The 22,680-nt window shown below is 35.8% G+C and overlaps 2 protein-coding genes across 3 annotated transcripts in view; one reads left to right on the forward strand and one right to left on the reverse strand.

The window, feature by feature from the left end:
- Positions 1-17,636: 17,636 nt before the first annotated feature.
- On the reverse strand, positions 17,637-19,085 carry LOC132107274 (cytochrome c oxidase subunit 8A, mitochondrial-like). Its single transcript, XM_059513507.1, has 2 exons — positions 18,839-19,085; positions 17,637-18,064 (listed from the first exon to the last, which is right to left on the reverse strand). Exons 1-2 carry the CDS (start codon positions 18,956-18,958, stop codon positions 17,954-17,956), a joined length of 231 nt encoding a protein of 76 aa, XP_059369490.1. The 5' UTR covers positions 18,959-19,085; the 3' UTR covers positions 17,637-17,953.
- Positions 19,086-20,390: 1,305 nt separating this feature from the next.
- btbd7 (BTB (POZ) domain containing 7) overlaps positions 20,391-22,680 on the forward strand; it is a 61,178-nt gene continuing 58,888 nt past the window's right edge. The window contains exon 1 of one of the 2 annotated variants that reach the window (XM_059512783.1): positions 20,391-20,853. The gene's annotated coding sequence lies outside the window, so the exon portion shown is untranslated. The remainder of the gene's footprint in view (positions 20,854-22,680) is intronic. The other variant, XM_059512782.1, reaches the window with a different exon arrangement.

Below are 22,680 nucleotides of genomic sequence, written 5' to 3' on the forward strand. Positions count from 1 at the left end.
ATTCAAAATATATTACTGTAGATGTCAAGTTACTGGCCATCAAAATCAGACAATCTAACTGAAGTTTACTGTGAGTAATTAAGATTGTTTGATTGCATTTACCATCCTGTGCTCTTGGTTCAGAAGTTTGAATCTCCTGAATAAAATCTGATACTTCATGGATGATCTCATCTGCTGCCTGAGTATGTAGAAGAGTCCCCTTTGCCCATTCCAGGCTCCTCAGCATGGTTTGAAGTCTAAAAAGTAAATGTTTTTTTTTTATTATTATTATTTTTATATTAAATAAATTAATAACAATACATAATTTTTTGCTTTGTTTTAAATAGTATATCATGCTATGTTTTTTTAAAAAGAAAGAAAAATAACCTCAAAACTTATTTTAAAGTCTAAAAAATGTTGTTCTAACATGTTGCTTTAGAAAGAAATATTCAATTTACATTTAGGCTACACTGTCAATTTTTTATTTATTTATTTATTTATTTATTGAAGCTGCATCTGAATCATTATTTACATACATTTAATGACTAAAACAGCTTGGTTACCAGCATTCTTCAAAATATATGTTCCCCAAAAGAAATATAGACATTTAGGTTTGAAACAACATTGGGGTGGGTAGATGTTAATAAAAAGAATTTCAATTTTTGAGAAACTATATAGCCAATATATTTTAAACATAAACTAAAAAAGATACTCACTGCTAGTAGGTGTCAGTAAATGTTTAAAAATCATTCAGTCCATTCGTTCAAACGACTGATCATTTTCAAAGTTGGAATTATTTGTGATTCCTGTAATAACTATATGAGACAGTTCATTCTGGCATTTCCAGCAATGCACATTTTGTGTGTCTACCTAATCAAACACACCTGATTTAACTCATTAGCTCATTAAAAGAAACTCAGGGGACTGAAAAGGCAGTGTCAGATAAGGAAGACATACAAAATGTGCAGTGTTGGGGGATGCCCAGGTCCAGGGTGGAGAAACACTGTAATGCATCTTGTTTGCTTCCAAACAACTGCATAAAATGTATTAAGATGACTTAACATAGTTCTGGGGCATAAAAGTTAGTAAATTGTGTTAAAAAAAATATTGTGCCATTATTGTGCCATTAAAATTAGCAAGTTAAATCAACAGCTCATGTAATCGTGTCTATCAAAACGTGACCGTTACAACTCTAACTAAATTATTTTGGAGAACATAAACACAATCTTTACCTGTTTAATGATGACTGAAAAACAGCAGGCCCGGGATTATCAGACAGTAAAAGGCGAGTGCAGTCATTAACAGTGTGTTTACACTGCAAAACAAACGCTCTTCTTGCCATCTTCGCGCTCTTGCAAACTGGATGCTCTGACTTGCCGTAGAGTCCTCGTAGCCATGAGAGGTGTGTCCATGTAGATGAGCGAATAAATTTGCATCTTAAGTGGCGTGTCGCGTTAACTTAACGTCGGTAGGCGTGTGGCGTTATTTTAACGCCTGGTGGCGTCTGGCGTCAACTTATCACGTAACGGCGCTTATTTAACGCCTGGCGGCGTTATGAAAACGGCGTTTTAAAATGAATACGGCGTTGAAAAGCACGCGTATTCTGACCCATTTGGCTTTCCATACATTAGCGTCGTAGTCACACGTTTTCTATCGTTCCCGGATTGAGTTAAAGCGATGTATTTAACTAGGACCCTTAGGGTTACGTTTGGTTAGGTCACGGCGTCAGACAGTGAGCATGTATTCGGGGCGAGTTGGATGTACTCTGCAGAGTAGACAGACACAGAGCACATGAGGCAGTGAGGGAGAGAGCCGAGGGGGAGGGGGGCAGTTTGCCATCCACAGCTTTTGTTTAGGTGGCAGAATTTTAATTTTAGCTTGCGTGGTAAATTAAAGGACGTTTTCTGTGGATGTATTACCATCCACATGGGATTTGATTAAATAATTTTTAATTAAGAGACTTCAATAAATGATCCAAATGCGTAGTTAGTCTAATTCTGAAATCGGACATGGAGTGCCAAAATAAAAAGCAATTGTAACTGGCAATAAAAGTGCTAAAGTACTGGAGCAAAGTGCAGTAAAATCTCGAGCAGGAAGTGCAGGTGCTTGTCTATAAACAGTTCTAGACCAGTTAGGCTTGTGTCTGAATGATGATTGTTGGTTGATGGAATAAAAACATTGGTATTTTCTAATTATTGTATTATTAGACACAGTGCTAAAACTACAGTTTAGTCCAGTTTAAAGCTGTGTGCTTAATTATATTACATATTCAGTTTTTGTGTTTGTCATGGAGGCAGTAAAACATACTATTCAAACACTTCTGCTTTTTGTTTAACTTTATATGTGAATTTCCATTTATGTATATTTTCTGCTAATTTACAACTGGATAAACAAGACTATTGCTCAGTGGGAATGGTGTATTTTGTACCTGAATGCCAATCATATATATGTATGTATAAACAATATTATTATACTGTATATTACTACAGGTATGTAGGCTATATATTATTATAAGCCTTTTATACCATATATAAGTTTATGGACTGTGCTGTACATTATAGACAGTAAAGTACAGTATTTTATGTAGGACAGTATTGAACAGATAATGTGTCTGCTTTTTCATTCATGGAATATTAAATATGGCATCAACCCTGCTTAAGATCCATATACCTAGCAAGGATTTAAATAGAAACAGAAAGGCATGACGAATGTTGGTTATATATAGACACGTTATCAGCAAGATCTTTTTTGTAATCTGAAATATGATTTAAGTTTAATTCTTTCTTCCACCTCTTCCTCTACCAAACTCCAGTGCATGGTGACAGCTTACACTTTTGCACTAATACCCCCTCCTTCTTCAGATTTAATTAAACTGAGAAGCCCTCTGATGTGATCATCCTAAATGAGGTTGCTCCACTAAATCACCAAAGCAATAAATTCCACCCAGAATAAATTGAATCTTAATTTATAGGTCTTGTTTTATGGACTGAGTCAGAGTCTACCAGCACCTCAGACACCATGTCTCCAATGTGTTGCTTCTGTTCAATTACAGTGATCATTCATTGGCTCTTAAATAACCGGCAGATATTTTGATTTATTCCCTTGGTAAACACCACTAGGATTATTTAGTGCAGTTTAAGCACACCTTTATCTAAAAATCTGAAAGTAATTATGTTCATTTAAAATATTATTTAGTCAATACTTCACATCAAAACGCACCTCCCTGGGTTTACTTTTCATAAAAACCAGTGCGAAGCTATTAGAAATGCAGGCACCATACATGTGTTCTCCTGAGTGCTGGACAAATTTAGTCAATATGGAATCAATGTGAGTGCTTGGTTTTAGTGATAGGCTCTAGTCCAAGTTAATGCCATTTCATTAGTTGAGACATGGCGTACTGCAGAGTAGATTAGAAATAAAAAGAGGGGTCACCGAACAGGGAGGGCTGTATTTAGACAATAGCTGATCCTACAGATTGATGCCAGGAAGTCCTGCTTGGTCTGCAGCAGTCCTCTCCCCTGCCTGCTGACCAACCCTGAAGGGTGCTGTAATCTAGTTAAAAAAAGAGATTGATGGCTCTGTGTACATTAAGGTAGATCTGTCTGATTGTTCGTCCAATTGAGTCCAGGCCATTAGGCTCGTGTTCAATCAAGATGAGCTCACGCTGCTTCTTTTCCTACCACTCTGTCTTTTCGATTTGTGTTCCTTATCTCCCGGACTTGAATTCTTGATTTATTCTTCCTCACCTAAAGAAACCCCTAGTCTATTCTGGGCTTTTTTTCTGCCGAAGATGGAATTGAATTGTGAATCAAACTGGCTGCAGTGGGTATTCCCTTTGGCAGATTCAGTAAGGATTGAGGGAAATTTGCACCTTAACAACCCTATAGTTCTGTCTTAAGTTTAGCTTCATGGCAATAAAGTAGTATTGCAGACTACCTGAATGCTCTCCGTAAACAGTATGTCCACGGTCTTGCTATAAAAGAGATCAAAAAGACCTCTGGGATGTAATACTTGAGAAATTTTATAGCTGTGCTCAAACAAGATGTTAGCATAACACAATCTAAAATGATCGTAACTAAAACTTTAAACACTCAGTCTTTAGCCCATTTTGGGGATTACAGCATGAAGACAAAAGGCACCACAAGATACAGTATTTTAATCTCATATATCATATATTCTTATTTTATTGACCCTGAGGTAGCAATCCTAAAAAAGGCTACTTTTCTTTTGGTCTCTCAGAAGCCATTGCCTTCTTAATTTATATCTCAGTGAATGTTTTGACATATTTGTAGACAAATTGTAGTGTAGCTAGATTTTGCTTGTCACTCAATCAATAATCCAATCATTTTATCAGAGTTTTTGAAAGCCAAAAATGACTTTTACAATGAAAGTGATTATTAGATAGATATAATTAGTTAAAGCCTTTGCTGCTGTCAACGAGAGAATGTTCATGTTTAATTCTAAGAAATAATGGGGTTCCGTCCGCCTTCTGAAAAGTAATTAAAATAAGGACCATCTTGCAAAGCTGCAGTCATTCATAAGAACATTTGCAATTATCTTCATTTCTAAATAGAATTGGTCACTCATGCAAAAATACCTACTATGAAAAATTAAGCAATTCATAAGTGTGCTTAAAAACATTATTAATGATAAGCCACATGATGATGTTCTTTCATTAGGCACAATTCTAACATTCAGAACACTACCAATGTTAGAATTCAGTCGTTGAATTGCCATGAACCTCTAAAATCAACTGCTAAAATAAAACCTTGTTAATTTTTTGTGAAGTAGAACACAGCTTTTACTTCATGCATACTTTAAACTGAATATGTAATAATAAATCTAATAAAAAATATTGACTTAGAAGAATCTCTTCTAACTGTTGCTCCATCTTGACAGCTGACCTGAAAAGAAAAGTGACTGTGAATAAAGTCATTATGCTCATTCCCAGTATAGCACCCTTTGTTGTAATGCAGAGAATACAACATATACTTGAGCTCTTAGAATGTTTTGACCTATAATCGATTATTCCGTAAAACATTAATTTAATTGTATCCATTCTTCATTGTTATTTTCAGAGCCAGGCTTTAGGAACAGTATGGCATTTTCACACCTGGTTCAGCAGGAGAGTTTGTTTTGCAACCTGGCATCATAGTTCAGTTTGTTTGGCATGTATGAATGCATACTTGCACTCGAGTCTGCACCAAAATGCTCTGTGCGAGATTGCCTGAAGGAGGTGATCTCAACTCAACCTGACTGAAAACTAACATGTTTGTTTGTGATGATGAGTAAGCAGTCTGACCCAAAAAATCAACAAACCACCCTGTATCATAATTCATTAAGGGCAAATCCTTTTCGTAAAAGCAGCATTGTCTGATTACTTACTGCTAAACAATTAAAGGGGGGCTACAATGGTGTTTTATATATTCAGGGTTTTTCACAGTGTTAAAGAGATGGATTCTCATGCTAAACATGGCCAAAGTTTAAAAATAATAATAATTTGGATGAATGACAGAGAATTTCTGTGCTGAAAATCTTACTTCCTGGTTGGTACAAGTTTCGGCTGTTTTTTTTCGATCGTGGATCTAATGACGTAGACGATGGTGGAACTCCTTATATGAGCATTTCTCTCTGAAAAGCATGCCCGCTCACACATTGACCAGGGGAGAGCGAGACCGCGCATGCCTCCAGGAGCTCAGCTTTTTCCAGAGAGAATCAGAAAGTTGTATTTTTCTTTTATAAATATGATAAAACTAAAGACTTTTTGGAGATATGAAAGATTCAGTACTACTCTATAGGCACTCAAGATTAACATGAGATTAGGTGAAACTGTGTATGTTATGTACCCTTTAAAACAAATGATCTACAGGTGTGAATGATGTGATATAGATTAAAGCACTGCACACTTCAGTCATTTGTTTCATCACAATGTTTGATGTAAAAATCCATGTATAAGGATAAATAACTTGTGTGTAAAAGTTTGCAGCCTTTAGATGAATCAAACAATAACAGCCTACTTCTTACTCTTGTCTTTCAGATAAGACTTCCACACCACTGCTTTACTCCATGTCAGCTCTAATAACATGCTGCAGAGCATTTCTGTGTGCTTGCATGGTCTCTCCATGATGTAATGCTCTATAGAAATCTGCGGAGAGCATTTGGATATAATGCAGCTGAAACACAGTGCCCAACCTTGCACATGTCCTGGGGAGGTTGCAAGGGTAGACTGTGTCCTGAGATGGAGGGAGCAGTGGTGATAGATGATGTTGTGACAGCCGTTCGTTTCTTGCTGAGTTTTTTCCGCCCCAGGTCAAGGAGTGAAGTGGAGTCAGCACAGCCGTGGCGCTGTGATTTAAGGCCTGTGCTTCAATGGTAAATCGATCTGAGTGGAAGAGCCTGAGTGGCCAGCAGCAGAGAGGCAAATCCAGCAAGGTATCCCTCAGCTCCCAGGGAGCGCATTGCACTTTCTGACAGGATAGACAGTGCTACCAAAAGCTTCTGCAAGCTCATGAAATCCCTAAACTCAATGGCTACAAAGCATGTATACAGAAAATCTGTGCTGTGATATTTTTGTTAACAATTATTTGCTTTCCTGTGCAACATGTAACTTCCAGAGTTGTTTTTTTTTTTTTTTTACTCAAGCATTTAAAATGGACAGCTGTACCACCTTACCCTTTTTTAAAGACTTAAATATATATATATATATATATATATATATATAAAATAAACTATGAATTTTATATAACATTTTAAACAATATAAACAGCTCTAAGTGAATGCAATTCATGTCAAATTTTTTATTTATTGTTTTAATCATTAAAACATTATTGTTTCAAGTGTCAAGCACAAAAAGAAGCAACATAAAATGTGTAAGTGCAACTTGTGTGCTATATAGAGTCAATGTAACTTCTGCACAATACCGACTTATGGTGCTTTTTGTCGTATGGAATTATTTTTGTCCTTTGTAGATGATCTGAGAGAGCTTCTGAGAGAGTAGTAGCCTATATTTTCATTAGGCTTATAGCCACCAAATATTTGCTCTGTGATTAATGGTCTTTACCTTTTTCATGAAGCAGTTCATCTGTCTTCTAACTGTCAAGGTAACTTTTAAATTTAAGCTGAGAACATTGCTGAAGGATGCTTCACTCTCTGCTGCGAAAGATAGCTAATGGCACTTTACAGATAACAGGACACAAGTGATCTGCAAAAGCTTTTAGCATTAGCATTACCATTAAGAGGTACTGCATTATATACATCTTTGCATTAACCTCCGTTGATCTTTTGCATCATGTCTGACAACAGAGTTTAAGTATTTTCCAAACATGGGGAAGTCCAGGTCTAGTAATTGCTATAGGTACCGTAGATGCCCATGAATTAGATCTTACGTCAGCACGAGCAGAAATAAACTGTAGGCGTTCTGAGTTGAACTGACATGTAAATTACAGAGTCATTACTTTTACACAGTAACGAAATGCTTGACTGGACGCGTAACACCTCATGACTTATACTAAAGTCATACCTTAATATTTGTACAGTTGTGTAATTGTGGAATTCTATAAGGCTTTTCCTATGACTGGTACAACATATAGCATAATATCTTGAAACATGGCTCATATTGACGGTCGTCGAATTGAAACTTCATGGCATCTGCCAACTTACTGAGCCATAAGCTGAGCAAATAAACCTTAACCCCTTGTTCACAAAACTATTTTCACATCTAATTACACAGCTGTAAAAGATCTGAAGGTTTTATATACTTTGTACTGGAACATTAGTCCCTTTTGTCCAGGTACATTACACTATGACATTTTTGGTTGTCTGAAAGATGGCTTAAATATAACTGATGAATACTTTTATTAAACAAAAATGGATTAAATGTGTCAAAAGTGACAGTAAAACATTATAAGCCATTTATTGAAAAAAAAATTATTGGCTTCATTCTAATTAAACAGGCGTCAAATGAATAAAACTTAGACATGTTCTGGGGATGTTGTTTTCATCTTGTTTACAATTGAACTATTTTGGAGTAGCACGCCAGGGATGATGGAGTCTGGTGTGATGAATTGATGGTCTGGAATTTCCATTTCTTTGTTTCTTTTTCTTTCTTTTCTTTTTGGCTCTCCCAAAAAAAATGTGATGTCTATATTAAGAGATAGTTCTCCCAAAAATAAAAATTCTGTCATCATTTGCTCACCCTACTGTCGTTCCAAACCTGTGTGTCTTCCTTGAAGATATTTTGAAAAGCATCTCTGTGCTTTTTGCATCCATACAAATAAAGTTACTGATGTCCAACATGAACAAATCAGTTGAACAATTCTTCAAAGTGTTCTTTGGTAACACTTTAGTAAGAACCAGTTCTCACTATTAACTAGTTGCTTATTAGCATGAATATTACTAGCATATTGGCTATTTAGTACTTATAAAGCATATATTCTATACATCCCTATTCCTACCCAATACCTACACTTAATAATACCTTACTTAGTCATAGTTAATAGTTAATTAATAGCGAGAATTGGACCTTAAAATAAAGTGTTGCCTATACTTTTGTCTTTTGCAAGAGAAGGAAAATGCAAAGGTTTAAATGACACGAGGGTATGTAAACAATAACAGAACTTTCCTTTTTGAGTGAATTATCCCTTTAAAGGGGTCTCAGTTTGTATTTTTTAAAGAGGACTCAAGTGTGACAATAGCCTTGGTCAAATCTATTTTTTCTTTGAAAAATGTCACAGTATCAAATGTCAGACCATGGCAAAAGATCAAACACGGCTTTAGTCCAAAGACCTTCCAGAGATGGAAACGTTGTGTATGGTATCGCAAGTCTGCAGAGGGGAGATGTTTATTTTCCTGAAAACTAGCTGGCCAACATCAATAGCAAAAATTTACATGAACAACGTGGTGCAATCTTTTATATTAGTGTCATCATGCAGTATGTTTTTGATGCATCAATTAGGGCCTGAGATATCAGTCTGTGTCTTTGTGTTCCTTTGAATGGATTAATGACTTCTTTTCATTTATTATCTACAGGTAAGGGCCTTTGAAACGATGGATGCATTGTTAGCTCAGCCATTATTAACGCCCATGCAGGCTCCAGCTTGGCCTGCATGATGAAAGAGAGCAAAATGAATGTGAGGGTAATAGACATAGATCCACAGCTGTGGGACTGAGGGCCCCTCTTTGTAGCTGAGCTCCTATTTCAGTTTGAATAATTGAACTTCGATAGCCAAGAGCACCCCATTTCACCTTTTGTCTGGCAGACATTAGCTAGGTATCGTTTAGACTGGAGTGATCACGGCATATAATTGTGTTTCAAATGAAATTCCAGCACAAGTTTTAATCATTCAGAAGCAGTTCTTAAATGATATTCTCATTTCACAATTTCTTGGTTACCACCCTAAACACTAAAGTTTTCATTGAGGATGCTTTTTTCTTCTTCTTCTGTGGAACACAAAAGAAGATAGTTTGAAACATTTTTGTTTATACAATGAAAGTCAGTGGGGTCCAATGTTGTTTAACCATTGATTTTAATTGATCAGAAACAAGGTACAGAAACAGCTGAAACATTCTTCAAAATATCTTCTTCATAACAAAGATGCAGGTTTGAAACACCATGAGGGTGATTATATAATGACAGATTGAAGATATATTACCAATATTGTGTTGTGTATGGTTATTTATAGAATGCGCCAAAAAATTATTTGACAGCATAGTGTATCACAGATCAACCTTTCTATTTTTAAAGCCTTTATTATTTCCCTTGTGACTGAAAGGATGGATGTTACCAGCCCAAAGCCCTTGTAAACAGTTGATGGTAGCCATTGACTTCCATACTATGAAAGTAAATGGCTACCATCAACTGTTTGTTTACCAACATTCTACAAAATATCTACTTTTGTGCTCAACAGGAGAAAGACACTCATACAGGTTTGGAACAACTTCAGGGTAAGTAAATGATAACATATTTCTCATTTTTTAGTCATGTCTTAGTCTTGCATAATTTGGTCTAATGCTTGCCTTCACTGCAGAGTTATCAGTATCAATGATCTTTTTACTAGATGAGAGAAATTATTGTAAATGTCAGCAAAACACCATTTCCGTGAGTCTAATGTAATGGTTTCTGAGAACTCAGACCCATGCTGTGAGAGGAGTGGGGAAGCCTGTGGAGGACAGAGAAACTCATGATTGTGGTGCGAACAGCGGTCAGTGAGTGGGTTTCTGCTACCAGGTGCATCTGGCAGGGTAAATTATGTGACTGATTTACCTCATCACAGCGGCACAGTTGGTTGTGGTTAACGGGGCATTAATCATGCAGTGTCCTCCAGGGGGGGTTCACCACTTTCATAATTCCTTTCCACTGTGCATCTATCCAAGTTTGGGGTTTGTACATTTTTTTTATGTTTTTGAAAGAAGTCTGTTATGTTCACCCTGACTGCATTTATTTGATTTGTGTGGGGGATATTTCATACAATATTTTTTTTATTTCCTGTGATCACAAAGTTGAATTTTCAGCAGCCATTCTTTAGTGTCACATGAACTGCAAAATGTATTATTATAATCAATGTTGAAACAAAAACTAAAAAAGAAAAAAAAAAGAGAATTTGATAAATAGGATGATGATACACTTTATAAATACATTTGTTTACATTTTCTATTGTTTTACTGGCACATTTGAACAATTTAATGTGTTCTTGATCAATTAAAGAAATTAAACATATCCACAATAATACAGTAATTGTGCAGCATCTCTAAAAATATATCCTACAGGTCACCAATGACTCCGAGTCAATGAAGCAGAGCAGTGCTGATGTCTGGCAGATGCCACTTCAGATCTTTGCATCTATCACATGGTGGTCTAATGGTATTTGCCAACTCAAAGGTTTGCATACTTGCTGTTAGCTTTGATTCATGGTATAAGGTTAAGTAAATGTTCTAGCAGCACTGACAGGTTTATTGTACACATTGTTCCCATACAAAATTAGATCTAGGCACTAGACACAAGAACATGCTTTCCATAAGTATGTGTATTGTTAGCTGCATTTTAAATAAATCCTTTGTGAAAGAAAATCAATTAACTGCTAGTATATATATTTATATATATGTTTGTTTACATGTTTGGTTTAAACTTAATAATCATAAAATGTTTGAACAGCATGGACACATTAAATATTGGACAGTGAGGGTTAATGTTTTTGCACTAAATCTGTCACTCAGTTACAAATGAGTGCACAACACTAGATGTTTCAAATCTCAGCTTGAGTTAATGAGATGCAGTTAAGCCTAGAATTCTTCAAAAATAGTTTGATTACAAAGCTAATTGATTTGTACAAATAGGCGAACATGTTGGCAAACCAAACATGAATGCTGACAGGCTAATTAAATGTTCCAGTAATGTGTAATCTGACCACAGATTGTATCCAGTCTAACCGAATCAGTCCCAAATCCTAATGGTAGGAATCAATTCCTTTTCTATCATGAAGGGCACTTTTTCCTATTCATGTTTTTTCTGGGCTCACTCGCCATCAAGTCATTGCATTAAATCACTGATCATCTCAAGTGCTGTCACCAGCAGATGCTGCACATAAATGAGGTTGAAATACTATACATTAAAATATATAAATAAATCGAGGGGGGTTCAAATGTCTTGAAATTGAAGAAATGATGAAATATACACATATAGAATGTCTACAATTTAACAAAAGCTACAACTGAGATAAGTATATGACTGAAATATCAGATGTTTCCAACACGATGAGTGGATTCTGTCAGGCTTTCTAATTCAACAATGCAGCCACAACCTGGCCTTCACCTATTCAGAATTTCATAGTTACTTATGCATGCAGAAATCTGACATTTCCAAACAGTAAAAATTTTGAATGCATAAAATCCCCAGCTGTCTTTGATCTAATTAAACTGAGATTTCATTCCTCGTTTGTTTTTTGATTCAGTCTATAGCACCCCAGTCAGGCAGACCCAGCGACTAAACTCAGCCTAAAATGTAATGTACCAAATGTGATTGCACACATGATGTAAATGCTTTTTAAAGTATGCCCATCAACAACACAGCGTTACACAACTGTTACTTCCAATCTTCCAATATGATTCGTTAAGTGGTGTTCCATGAGTGCTGAATATAACAGTCTAACAGCACTTTTACTGTCTGTACCATTCTGTTTATTTGTGTTTGCGCATTCAAGACATTAATGGTGGACATTTTTCAGTGACTCTTTATGCAGGTTGCATTGTTGTTACAGTAAACTGATTGTCTTTAGTAGTCAATCACTCATTGACTCAAGTGATTTATTCACACAGTTTCATAAGTTTTTCCATTGGAGTCATTGAATAACTGATTCAAAAAGCATTCATTTAGGAACGAGACGTTACATTTACATTTGTTAAATTAGCAAAGTAGCAAACAAAATGTGCACAACACAAAAGAAACAAGCCACTACAAAACAAAATTAGCACAATACAACAAAATTAGCACAATACAACAAAATTAGTTATTTGTGATGTGTTGTGTTGTGTTGTGGTGATTTCATTGTGTTGTGAAGATTTTTTTAGGCCACCATTATTATGAGACTGAATAAGTGCACTTGAAAATGTCTACTACCGTTTTGGACACCACTACAAATGGCCAACTCCTAAAATAGTGCACTTGATGATTAATGAACGAGACTCATTGTGAGTGAGTCCTTGAATTATTCCCTCAACTGATTCTTTCCAAAAAGAATTCAAGTGAATCCTTGAATAATTAATTGATTCTTTCAAAAATGTATTCATTGAGGGACAGAACACCACTATATCACAACTATAATGTTGCTCTTCTATAATGTTGCTCTTTTTGTTAACATTGTTTGGACTTTGCTTTCATTTGTGTAGAAAAAATACATTATAATATTGTGTCTGAATTACTTTATATTAACTTTTGCTGTATTCAGCTGTTGTAGAAAAGCAGTGTCACACTCACATTTGTTCATCTGTTACCATTTGCTTTTTTTTAACAATCACAATCTAAGCATTAACATTCTCTTAAATCATAAATCTTTTTCTTAATTCATTCTCAGAAACAGGACAATAGTTTCGTTTCTGCAAGTCACGGGGTCACTGCATAAATGCAGCTCTTGCAAAATAGGTGCTCTTTAACAGATGTTCTCATTAACTTGAAAGTAACTGCAAAACAAAAGCTGTTGATCCAAAAATAACACACCATTCTGTAGTGACATTGTGGTTAAGCCTCGAACAAGTTAGAGAAATGGCACTGCTGTCTTTTACACAAAGGCTCCATCTGCTGGGGGCATTGAGACACCAAGTCATCTCAAATGCTAAAGATGTGTGTACCCTTAAAATAACATACTTTGCCCTGTTTATGTTGACCACCGAGGCTGTTTAACTTTTCCAACATGAAGAACAGATGAATCTTAATTTCGAAGCCGCTTTGAATAAATTTAATTTGTCAGCTTTTTCAAATCACAACGCTACGTACAGCTTTTAGCAAACCAAGCAATGAGCTCAGTGTTGATAATAGCATTTATCTCTCTTGTGAAGCTGTGATAATGGCAATGCAGTTTCAGCAATGATTTCCTTTTCTCCTCCTTCATCTTCATGCTGACACTAAATTATAAGAAACAAAAGTATGTAATGCACAGAAGACAAGATGGGAATAACACAAAAGGCAGAGATTGTGTTAAAAAATACCCTGGGCTCACTTATTTTCGTACTGGTCTTAGTATCTTAGGATTGTGTCTATATTTATGAAACTTTTAGATGACTATTTTTAGGTTTTATTTTGAAGGTAGAGGCCTACAGTAAAAACGATTTGATGCATTATTCATCTGGCTAAATTTAGAGGTGCTGTATTAAGACAAGGCACTCAGACACGGTCTGATGGCGCTGTGTTCTGGGTTGGACAGGGTTACATCCTATTTATTCTGTGCCCTTTGTGCTATTAATAATCTGCCACTCGGATGTGATAGTGACTTGTTTGGGAAAGCCCCTAAATGCAGAATGCGGTTCATTTAGGGCTATGCCTGTCTCGCTGTGTGTGCAGCATGATTTTTCTTTTTTAATTTATGTTTCTTAAAATATATAAACATTGATTTATATATTTAATGTTTATATTAACATGATTTTTATATTTTTATATTGTTCACTATTAAAATAGCTGCAGATTTACTGTAACACTCACTTTAAAAGTGTTTGTATGAGTTCACTACCAGTGTTACACCACAAGAGAGCACTAAATCAGTGCAATGTAATTGGCTTCTGTGTCCTGGAGTTTTCAGAATACTTAATTTTATGTCGTGTTCCAGTCATTATGACCCACGAGAGATGTTCATTTTCACATTATGTTATAGCATTGGACTTAAACATACTGACTGTGTTCTCACAGGTTATAACAACTTATCTGTTTAAAAATACATTAAAAAAGACAGAGTGAGAGAAAGAGATTTTTTCCCACCTTGTTTCCCTCGCGGTGTTCCCGTTCAAAAATAACCAGCCTACAAAAAAATTGTTTATCTATTTCTCATTTTGCTATATTATTAACAAAAACTGAATTCAGTCTTTTTTATGGTATTTGTTTTCTCTCAGTTAGCTTAGGTTTTGTTGTTCCTTTTGGAACTGATTAATCATAGATTGATTAATTTTCATTGATCTGAAATTATGCAACCCAGTTTTTGAGGAAGCACTGCCAAAATTATGAAATAATGCTTTTGCATTAATGCATTAATTAATTTTACTTCATTTTTTATTTTTTATTTCAATCTTTTTCTGCTCATACATACTTCTTCAGCTTGTTAGGTGTTAATGTAATTTCAAATCATTTTAAAATGCTGTTGTTTTCACTGATATGTACAATATATAAACAAGAACAGAGTGAAAAGGGTCTTGCCAAGGCATAAACAACAAAATAAATAAATATGAAAATTCTATTAAATTACAATTTCCCAAAGTGTGGGAAACCATGAGCCTTATGACACATTTACTGTGTGTACAGTACATCTTCACAGCAAACAGATACAAACACACACACACACACACACACTGCAGAGACCAATTCACCCAGAGCTCACTTATTTATCAGTGCACACACACACACACACACACACACACACACACAACTGTGGTCACATACATCTTTTATCTTGCTTATTCTCACCTTAAGGCACGACGTGTGTGTGTTTTAAACTCTGTGGTAACATTTAAACCTAATCTCTGTTCATTTACATGCTTGAGAACTCATTTCATGTTTTATAATGCATGAATGCACAGAAATCAAATAAATCCAGACTTTCACTCATAATTCTTCTTTATTAAACAGATATGCTGAAGTAGAGCAGACACCAGCAAAGTCTTATTTAGCTTTGAGCAAGAGGGAAAGGACATTCTGTCCTGAGCTGTGGGAATATCAGGAAACAATGTTTGCTCTAGAGACGGTATTGCTGCTATCTACATGTTAATCTTTGAGAGATCAGCTGCAGCATGCCAGAAAGGGAAGGAGCATAAATCTGTTTTATTTTCAGTATACAGATCAGGTGCACATTATTAAATCTTTCTAAAATTAATTATATATAGCATCAGTTGTCACATTTTTAATGTTATCTGAAAAGCAACAGGAAACAGTGGGTTAACAATGGATAATCTGCTTTTGATAATGATAATAAAACTCTGCTTGACTTTCCATAATCAACAGAGCCTAATAAAATAACCATTTAGTTTTTTCTGGAACATTTAGCTGCAGATCTCACAGTACTTGGGGGGTCTGCTTGTTCCATTTCACCGTGGGTCGTTTTGAATTTCACTATAGTAGATTAAAAAAATCTTCTAACTGGAGACACTGGGATGAGTGACGCACTATTGAATTTGACCCGGGGGAACAAGCTAATCATAATTGAAATATAGTCAAGCTGCTGCATTGATAAAGTAGTTAGCTGAATTGCAAGATACTGACAAGAAGTAGCAAATTACATCAAAGGGGCTAATATTTTCATAATTACTAAACAATAAAATTGTCAAATTTAGGCCTGTAAGTTAATCAGAAGTATATTTTTGCTCATTTAACTACAATTGGTGGTACAGTATTAAATTTGAACAGATCTATGCTTACCACAAAAAAAAAGAAAGAAAAAAAGAGAAAACTTTGGGACTCAAATTGGTGAATAATTTTGTGAATCCATTCATTTAAATGAATCATTGAATGAATCAGACTTTTCAAAGCAATATGTTCAGGTTATCTTGTTTACATTGCTAAAGACTAGAAATACATCTGGTTTCCTTTATAAAGGTTTAAGAAAACTTATTTAAACAATGTTAGAACAGAAATAAATTCATGTTACCGCAATGAGGCAGAATCTCAACATTCCTGCTGTTCTGGAAAAATAAACAAACAATGGGGATTCTAAAGTGCTTGAGACCAGGGTCACTCTCTGCAGTCTTTGGGAAATGAATGTATCCGAATGTCCCTAGACTTAGCAACTTATTTTAGGGACTAATTGAGTCTTATGTCTAGATCTCCTAGCCCATATACTACTACAGTATGCTGATTTTTTTTTTTGGAAATAACAGAGTGAAGATACAGGGCATTTCTTGCTCATCTAATATGAAATGCAGATTAATATTCCCCTTAGCAGCAATAAGTAAACAAAATAAATTAAACACATATTTGGGTAACACTGTAGGATAAGGACCCATTAGTTAACATTAGTTAATGAATTAATGAACACTGACAGAGCGATACATTTGTTATAGTATTAATTATGTTTTGTTAATGTTAATGTTAATGCCATGTTTTTAATAAAAAATCCAACTGTTCATGTTAGCTCAGGTCCATTAAATACTATTAACAAAGACACATTTTGATTTTAATATTGTATTAGTAAATGCTGAAATTAATATGAACCAATACTGAATTCACTGAATTTAATCTTTTTCCTGGCATTTCAAATGGTTCAGCAAAAATATGGGGGAAAAATTACAAAGTGTGCATGTGAACACCATCATTTCTACAGTTATACATTTTTGACCGCAATGACCTTAGCCTGTCATAAAATAGGGTTTCCTTTGCTCCAAAGGAGGACTGAAACACTTATGGACAAACATTGACCGTATCATGTTTGTGTTTAGGATATTATCAAGCACATCAGCGTTCTGTGTAGTTTCCTCAAGTATACAGACCTTTCGAGATACTCCGTGTGGGTGGTAGCTTCCCATTTAGCCGGCAGCAACTCTCCTGAGGCTAAGCAGAGCTGAATCGATACCTGGATGAGAGACTCCTGGATAAACTAAGGGTAGCTGCTGGTGTTGTGTAGCCCAGCAGGGGGTGCTCCCAGAAGTCTCACTGAATGGGATACTACACTCTAAAAAGGCGCTGTTCTTCAGATTAAATGTTCAACTGAAGTTCTGACTCTTTGTGGTCATGAAAAATCACAGGGTAAAGGTTTAACCCTGGTGTCATGGCAAACTTTGCCCACTGGCCTTCTAATAACCTTTACCTATGAATTGGCTGCATCAATCTGCTTCCTTATTTAGTCTCTGCTAAAACATTATTGAAGTTATTTTTTTTTTCAAGAAATCTAATTTCTATGTATATTTCTAAGCAGTGCCCCCAAGGCCAGAACAATTAGCACAGTGAAAACACAAAGTTATCAACAAAAAACAGATGGTGTAAATAGAAACTTTATTACATGGGAAAGCATACAGTCATTTTGCATGTAATAAGGGCCACAGTCCTAAGGCATTAAACACCAAGGAATTTAATTTCTTGTTAGATTCAAATGAGGCCAATTTCTCTCCCAATTGGACAATTGTAGTATTTGATAATTTTATTATACTGTTATTATTATTAATTTGTTACTTGTGATGTTGCTCATGTTTTAAAGATCTCTATTTTTCACTGGAGGTTAATAATTCTTTAGAGGAAGCCAGGTCTGTCAGTGGTACACAACACCCGGTAAGTTGACCATGACCGAGGTGTTCTTCAAGATGGTGGGGGTTTGGCTCTCTGACGATACTCTGGGATGTGGTGCAGAATCCACCCGGCGGGGGCCAGGAGGGCAACGGCAAACACAGACATGATGAAGAAACTTTGCTGCAGAAACACACATGCAATTTAACAGCTTTAATACTTACAAAATTTGGACTGCTATTTAATTTAAAAACAGTAATATGTAAAATATCATTATATTCAAAATACTTAACTTACTATATATATATATATATATATATATATATATATATATATATATATATATATATATATATATATATAAAATAAAATAAATATAAACTAGTAAATATATGCATTATTAAAGTCTTTGGTGTCACATGATCCTTTAGAAATCATTAAATATGCTAAAATGCTCAAGATACATTTTCAATGTCAATATTATTATCAATGTTGAAAATGGTTGTGCTGCTTAATATTATTGCAGAAACCATTTATTAGGATTTATTTTTCATAAATAGAAAAAAACAGCATTTATTTACAGAAATCTTTTGTAAAATTATCAATGTATTTTCTGTCGCTTTTGATCAATCTTATACACATCCTTGCAGAATTAAAGAATTAATTTCGATCAAGAAATGAAAATCATACTGACCTCAAACCTTTGAACAGTTATATATATTATAATGACTATTTTTGTACTTCTACTATTTGAACCAATATGATGTTTGGATGGTTTGCTTGATTTGACATTGTTATTCTGTTCTTGTCTAAACACAAAGGATTATATTATTCAATACAAGGAGTCAACCAGGTCATTGGTGAATCCTATTATCTCCATTGACCTCAGTTAAACTAATGTTGGCTGATCCCATGAATCTTTGCAATCTTTTAGGATTTTGTAATTTTTTCACTCACCCCAGGTCCGATCTTGCTTTTGGGTGGTTTGCTGTAAATGCTGGAGTTGCGTTTCTGGACAATATCCCTCGCCCTGCTGACAGTCACCGGCTGCACAGCTCCCCTCAGAAAGGTCAGCATCCCACCAGCTGTATGGGTCAGCACCAGTAAGTCTGGATGTGTCTAAGAGAGAGAGGCTAAGGGAGACGGAAATGGGGGATGTTCACTGGGTGCAACCCCTGGGTTTCCTGCCTCAGGACTGCTGAAGAGAAAATAGATGTATCCTGTCATATTATAGGCTTTATCTCCCAAAACCAGCCCACTCTTTGGGAGGGGCCTAGACAGATCGGCCACCCACCCAGTCTATTAACTTTTCATCAATGCCCCTTTTGACAAGATTTTAATGAAACAGCAGGAAATTACATCATATTGTCCTAGATTCAGTGTAATTTAGATTTAAAGTTACATCCTCTCATGTTGGACCGCAAAACTATGTGAAATTAAGATTTTGAACTTAGAGGTGATGGACAAAGCTCATTTTGGCTCATACTGTAATAGTCCCACAGATCTGTGATTAATGTCTTGTTTGATTTACAGCCTGCTTTGCAGACGCTGTTTGACAGCACATGAGTTCACAGGAACACAGGTAGCCAAACACCTGGCTCTCTGCTTAGTGTGCATTCAGGGCTGTGTCCAGTACAAAGAGGTACAAATTACTAGAGATCTGATTAGAGGAGCAGATTGAAGGGAGATAAAAGTGCAGAAAGTGGTGCAGCTGGCTGTGTGTTCTGTCAGCTGTCAGTGCGGCTTGTGGTACTGCACTTCATTCATGTTTGGTGATCACATTACAGAGGCTGGTCTTTCATGTTAGAACCATTCAGCACTTCCACAGTGTGTCCACAGTGGATACACTCTACTCATTGTTTGGTTTATGTACTGGGTGTGAGCAATTTCTGTTGTGTGTGTCCTGTTATTGTGCTTTTTTGATATCTCTGGTGGAAAGAAGATTACCTAAGAAGTTTTTTGAAATCCACTAAATATGAAAGTAGGGGCAAAACCATCCTGAAACCAAGATACTGTAGTTTTTTTGTGCTTTATTTGAAAGCATAAACGCCTACTAGCCTCTGTTGATGGTAGCGAGGGATGTGTGTGAAGTTATTGAAATAAAAATTAAGTCTCTTTTTTCTTCAGATTTTTTTCCAGATTTGCCTAGATTATGAATGACGTCATAAAGATTTATGAGAAATTGTAGGCCATCCTTCTGAAGCCATCTAGTGGACAACAGTTCAATAATGTGGTGTTGTCGCCCTCCTATGGAAAAAGCCTGATGACAAAAGATATTATATTATATTATATTATATTATATTATATTATATTATATTATATTATATTATATTATATTATATTATATTATATTATATTATATTATATTATGACATTAATTAATATATGACATATTAATTCTAATATTATTATTAATATTATATACACACACACGAGCCAGTGGAGTGGTCGAGGCTTACGCATTTCTTCATTACATTTGGCCCATAGGTCCATCCGACACAGAAGACTGATTGGACCTTTTAGCTCTATATATGCCTCATCCGAGCTCGAGCAGATAGATGGCGTAGCGACATTGCTAACCAAATCCTGACGCTTAGCCCTCCCCTCATTGTTTTACTGAATAAGAGGAGGATACAACACTACATGTAATATTGGCTCACGGCAAACTGAAAGCGAAGAGCACAGACTCTATTTGAGCTGTTTTGTTGTTGAACGAATCATTAAAAGCGACTAATGTAGGGCGGATGGTATAACGTAAAGTACTAGCAGCCTGCTAGCGCTTCATGTATGTGTTTGTATGTGTATGTGAGTGTTAACCCGGGACGCGCAGAGGCTTCTTTTTTTTTACTCAATAACACTCACAAAAGTGCGAGAGATTTTGCTCGGCTAAGCAAATATCAGGAGTCGCTGGCTCGGATTTTGGCTCGTTTTATGAGCAAGAAGAGAAGTAAGGAGCAGTAAACTTGACTCAGGTAGGGGTGAAGGTATTTTTTCTCCTATTTTTGCTTTGCTTGCTAATCTGCCATGGCGAGCTGCTGAATTAGCTACATTTACAGTTGTGCCTTGTGTTTTAAAATCACAACAACCTTTGAATATTTATTCGTAATGCTGGTTGCTATAACAGGATTAACTTCAAATAATAACCCATTTCACTCTTCCGCATATAACTAACGTTAGTAAGCAAAGCTTAGTTATTATGGTTAGCTTGCATGCTAGACCAAAAGAAAACATTAACATTACGTAAGTTCTGTAGTTTATTGCACAGAGAGGTTGAAACGACTACATATGTCGCATTTTGGTAACTTTTTTTCACTCAAATGAGCTTTTAAGAGCCACCTGAATGCTAAATGCACATAAAGCTAGGCTAGCTGAGTATGCGTAGTGTGCAGTTATTACAGATACAATGCCTTCATGTATGCGGACACGTCATTTAATAAAGAGGAAGATTCATCCTAGGAGTAAGCATGCCTGTTCAATTGGAGCTGTCAGTAGCCACCAGCATGTTATAACCGGTTTCAAATATGTGAATGACTTGATTTAAGAAATACTCTTCGAGTTGCCCAGCATAACACTATAGATCCCAATGAGTTCCAAAAACATACTTGGCATATTATAGATGTTTGTGCTTGTAAAAAGCTATTATAGTCCCCAGGAGACAGGTCCTCTCTCACAGACCTTTATTTTATATTTAAAAAAGATGCTTGTGCACTGTGCCTTATTTCGGACCCCTGTAATTAGACAGGGTATTGTTTAGGAGAATTAGTGGACAGGAACATTTTCCCGTCTTTGTCTCGACTGTTTATTTCCTTTAGAATTCTGGAAGCCATCAGGGTCTAATTAAAGGCAAAGTTTTAACTGATGACCAAATTGGTTTACATCAAGTCCCATCCTGTTTGGCCCCCTTGAGTTCATTCACCTCAACAGTATCTCTCAGTTTCCCACATGGTGCCTTTTAGGATCGTTCAAATGTGTTCTGAGACTGTGCTAAAGAAGAATTGTTTTGTGACCCAAATTGCTTTCTTTGTGATAATGGAGAGGGTCACAGTGAGAATTATTTGGTGTTGTAGGAATTTTTATTCAGGGATTTAAAGTGCTTATGTTATCAGATGTCCCCCCAAACAAGACTAGAGGCTGTGATTTGCTGATAGCCTAGCACCTAATAATGAGAAACAAAGGTAAATCTTAATGAATCCAAACCATTCCAATTCTGTCCTGCTTTATCTGCTGCTGCTCTGTTGAGAGAATGTCATCCTTAATATAGCTCAATCAGTACCACTGCTGTTCCATCAACGTGGGTAATTCTTGAAACAGCCGAGTGAAGAGAGCAGTGCGGTTTGGGTACTGCAGTATGTTGTAGACGTGTTGTGACTGTGGTTGATGTGTAGGGGTTTCCCCCTATTTTTTTCATCTTCCTGTGATGTAGGCCATCCTTTCCTTTGCTACTGTGCTGCAATATGTGCCTGTGCCAACAATTAAAGGCCATGTTGCAGGTTAAAGGGATAGTTCACCCAAAAATGAAAGTTATGTCATTAATAACTCGCCCTCATGTCGTTCCAAACCAGTAAGACCTCCATTTATCTTCGGAACACAGTTTAAGATATTTTAAATTTTGTCTGAGAGCTCTCAGTCCCTCCATTGAAACTGTGTGTACGGTATACTGTCCATGTCCAGAAAGGTAAGAAAAACATCATCAAAGTAGTCCATGTGACATCAGAGGGTCAGTTAGAATTTTTTGAAGCATCGAAAATACATTTTGGTCCAAAAATAGCAAAAACTACGACTTTATTCAGCATTGTCTT

The sequence above is a fragment of the Carassius carassius genome, chromosome 27 (assembly GCF_963082965.1).
Source record: "Carassius carassius chromosome 27, fCarCar2.1, whole genome shotgun sequence".
NCBI classification, from domain to species: Eukaryota; Metazoa; Chordata; class Actinopteri; order Cypriniformes; family Cyprinidae; genus Carassius; species Carassius carassius.

What these genes read in the sequence shown, in the direction of transcription:
- LOC132107274 (XM_059513507.1), bottom strand. Translation starts at nt 18,958, where the DNA reads ATGCTGACCTTTCTGAGGGGAGCTGTGCAGCCGGTGACTGTCAGCAGG. An exon ending in AAAGCAAGATCGGACCTGGG is followed by an intron (nt 18,065 to 18,838) that starts GTGAGTGAAAAA and finishes GTGTTTCTGCAG; the next exon opens with CAAAGTTTCTTCATCATGTC.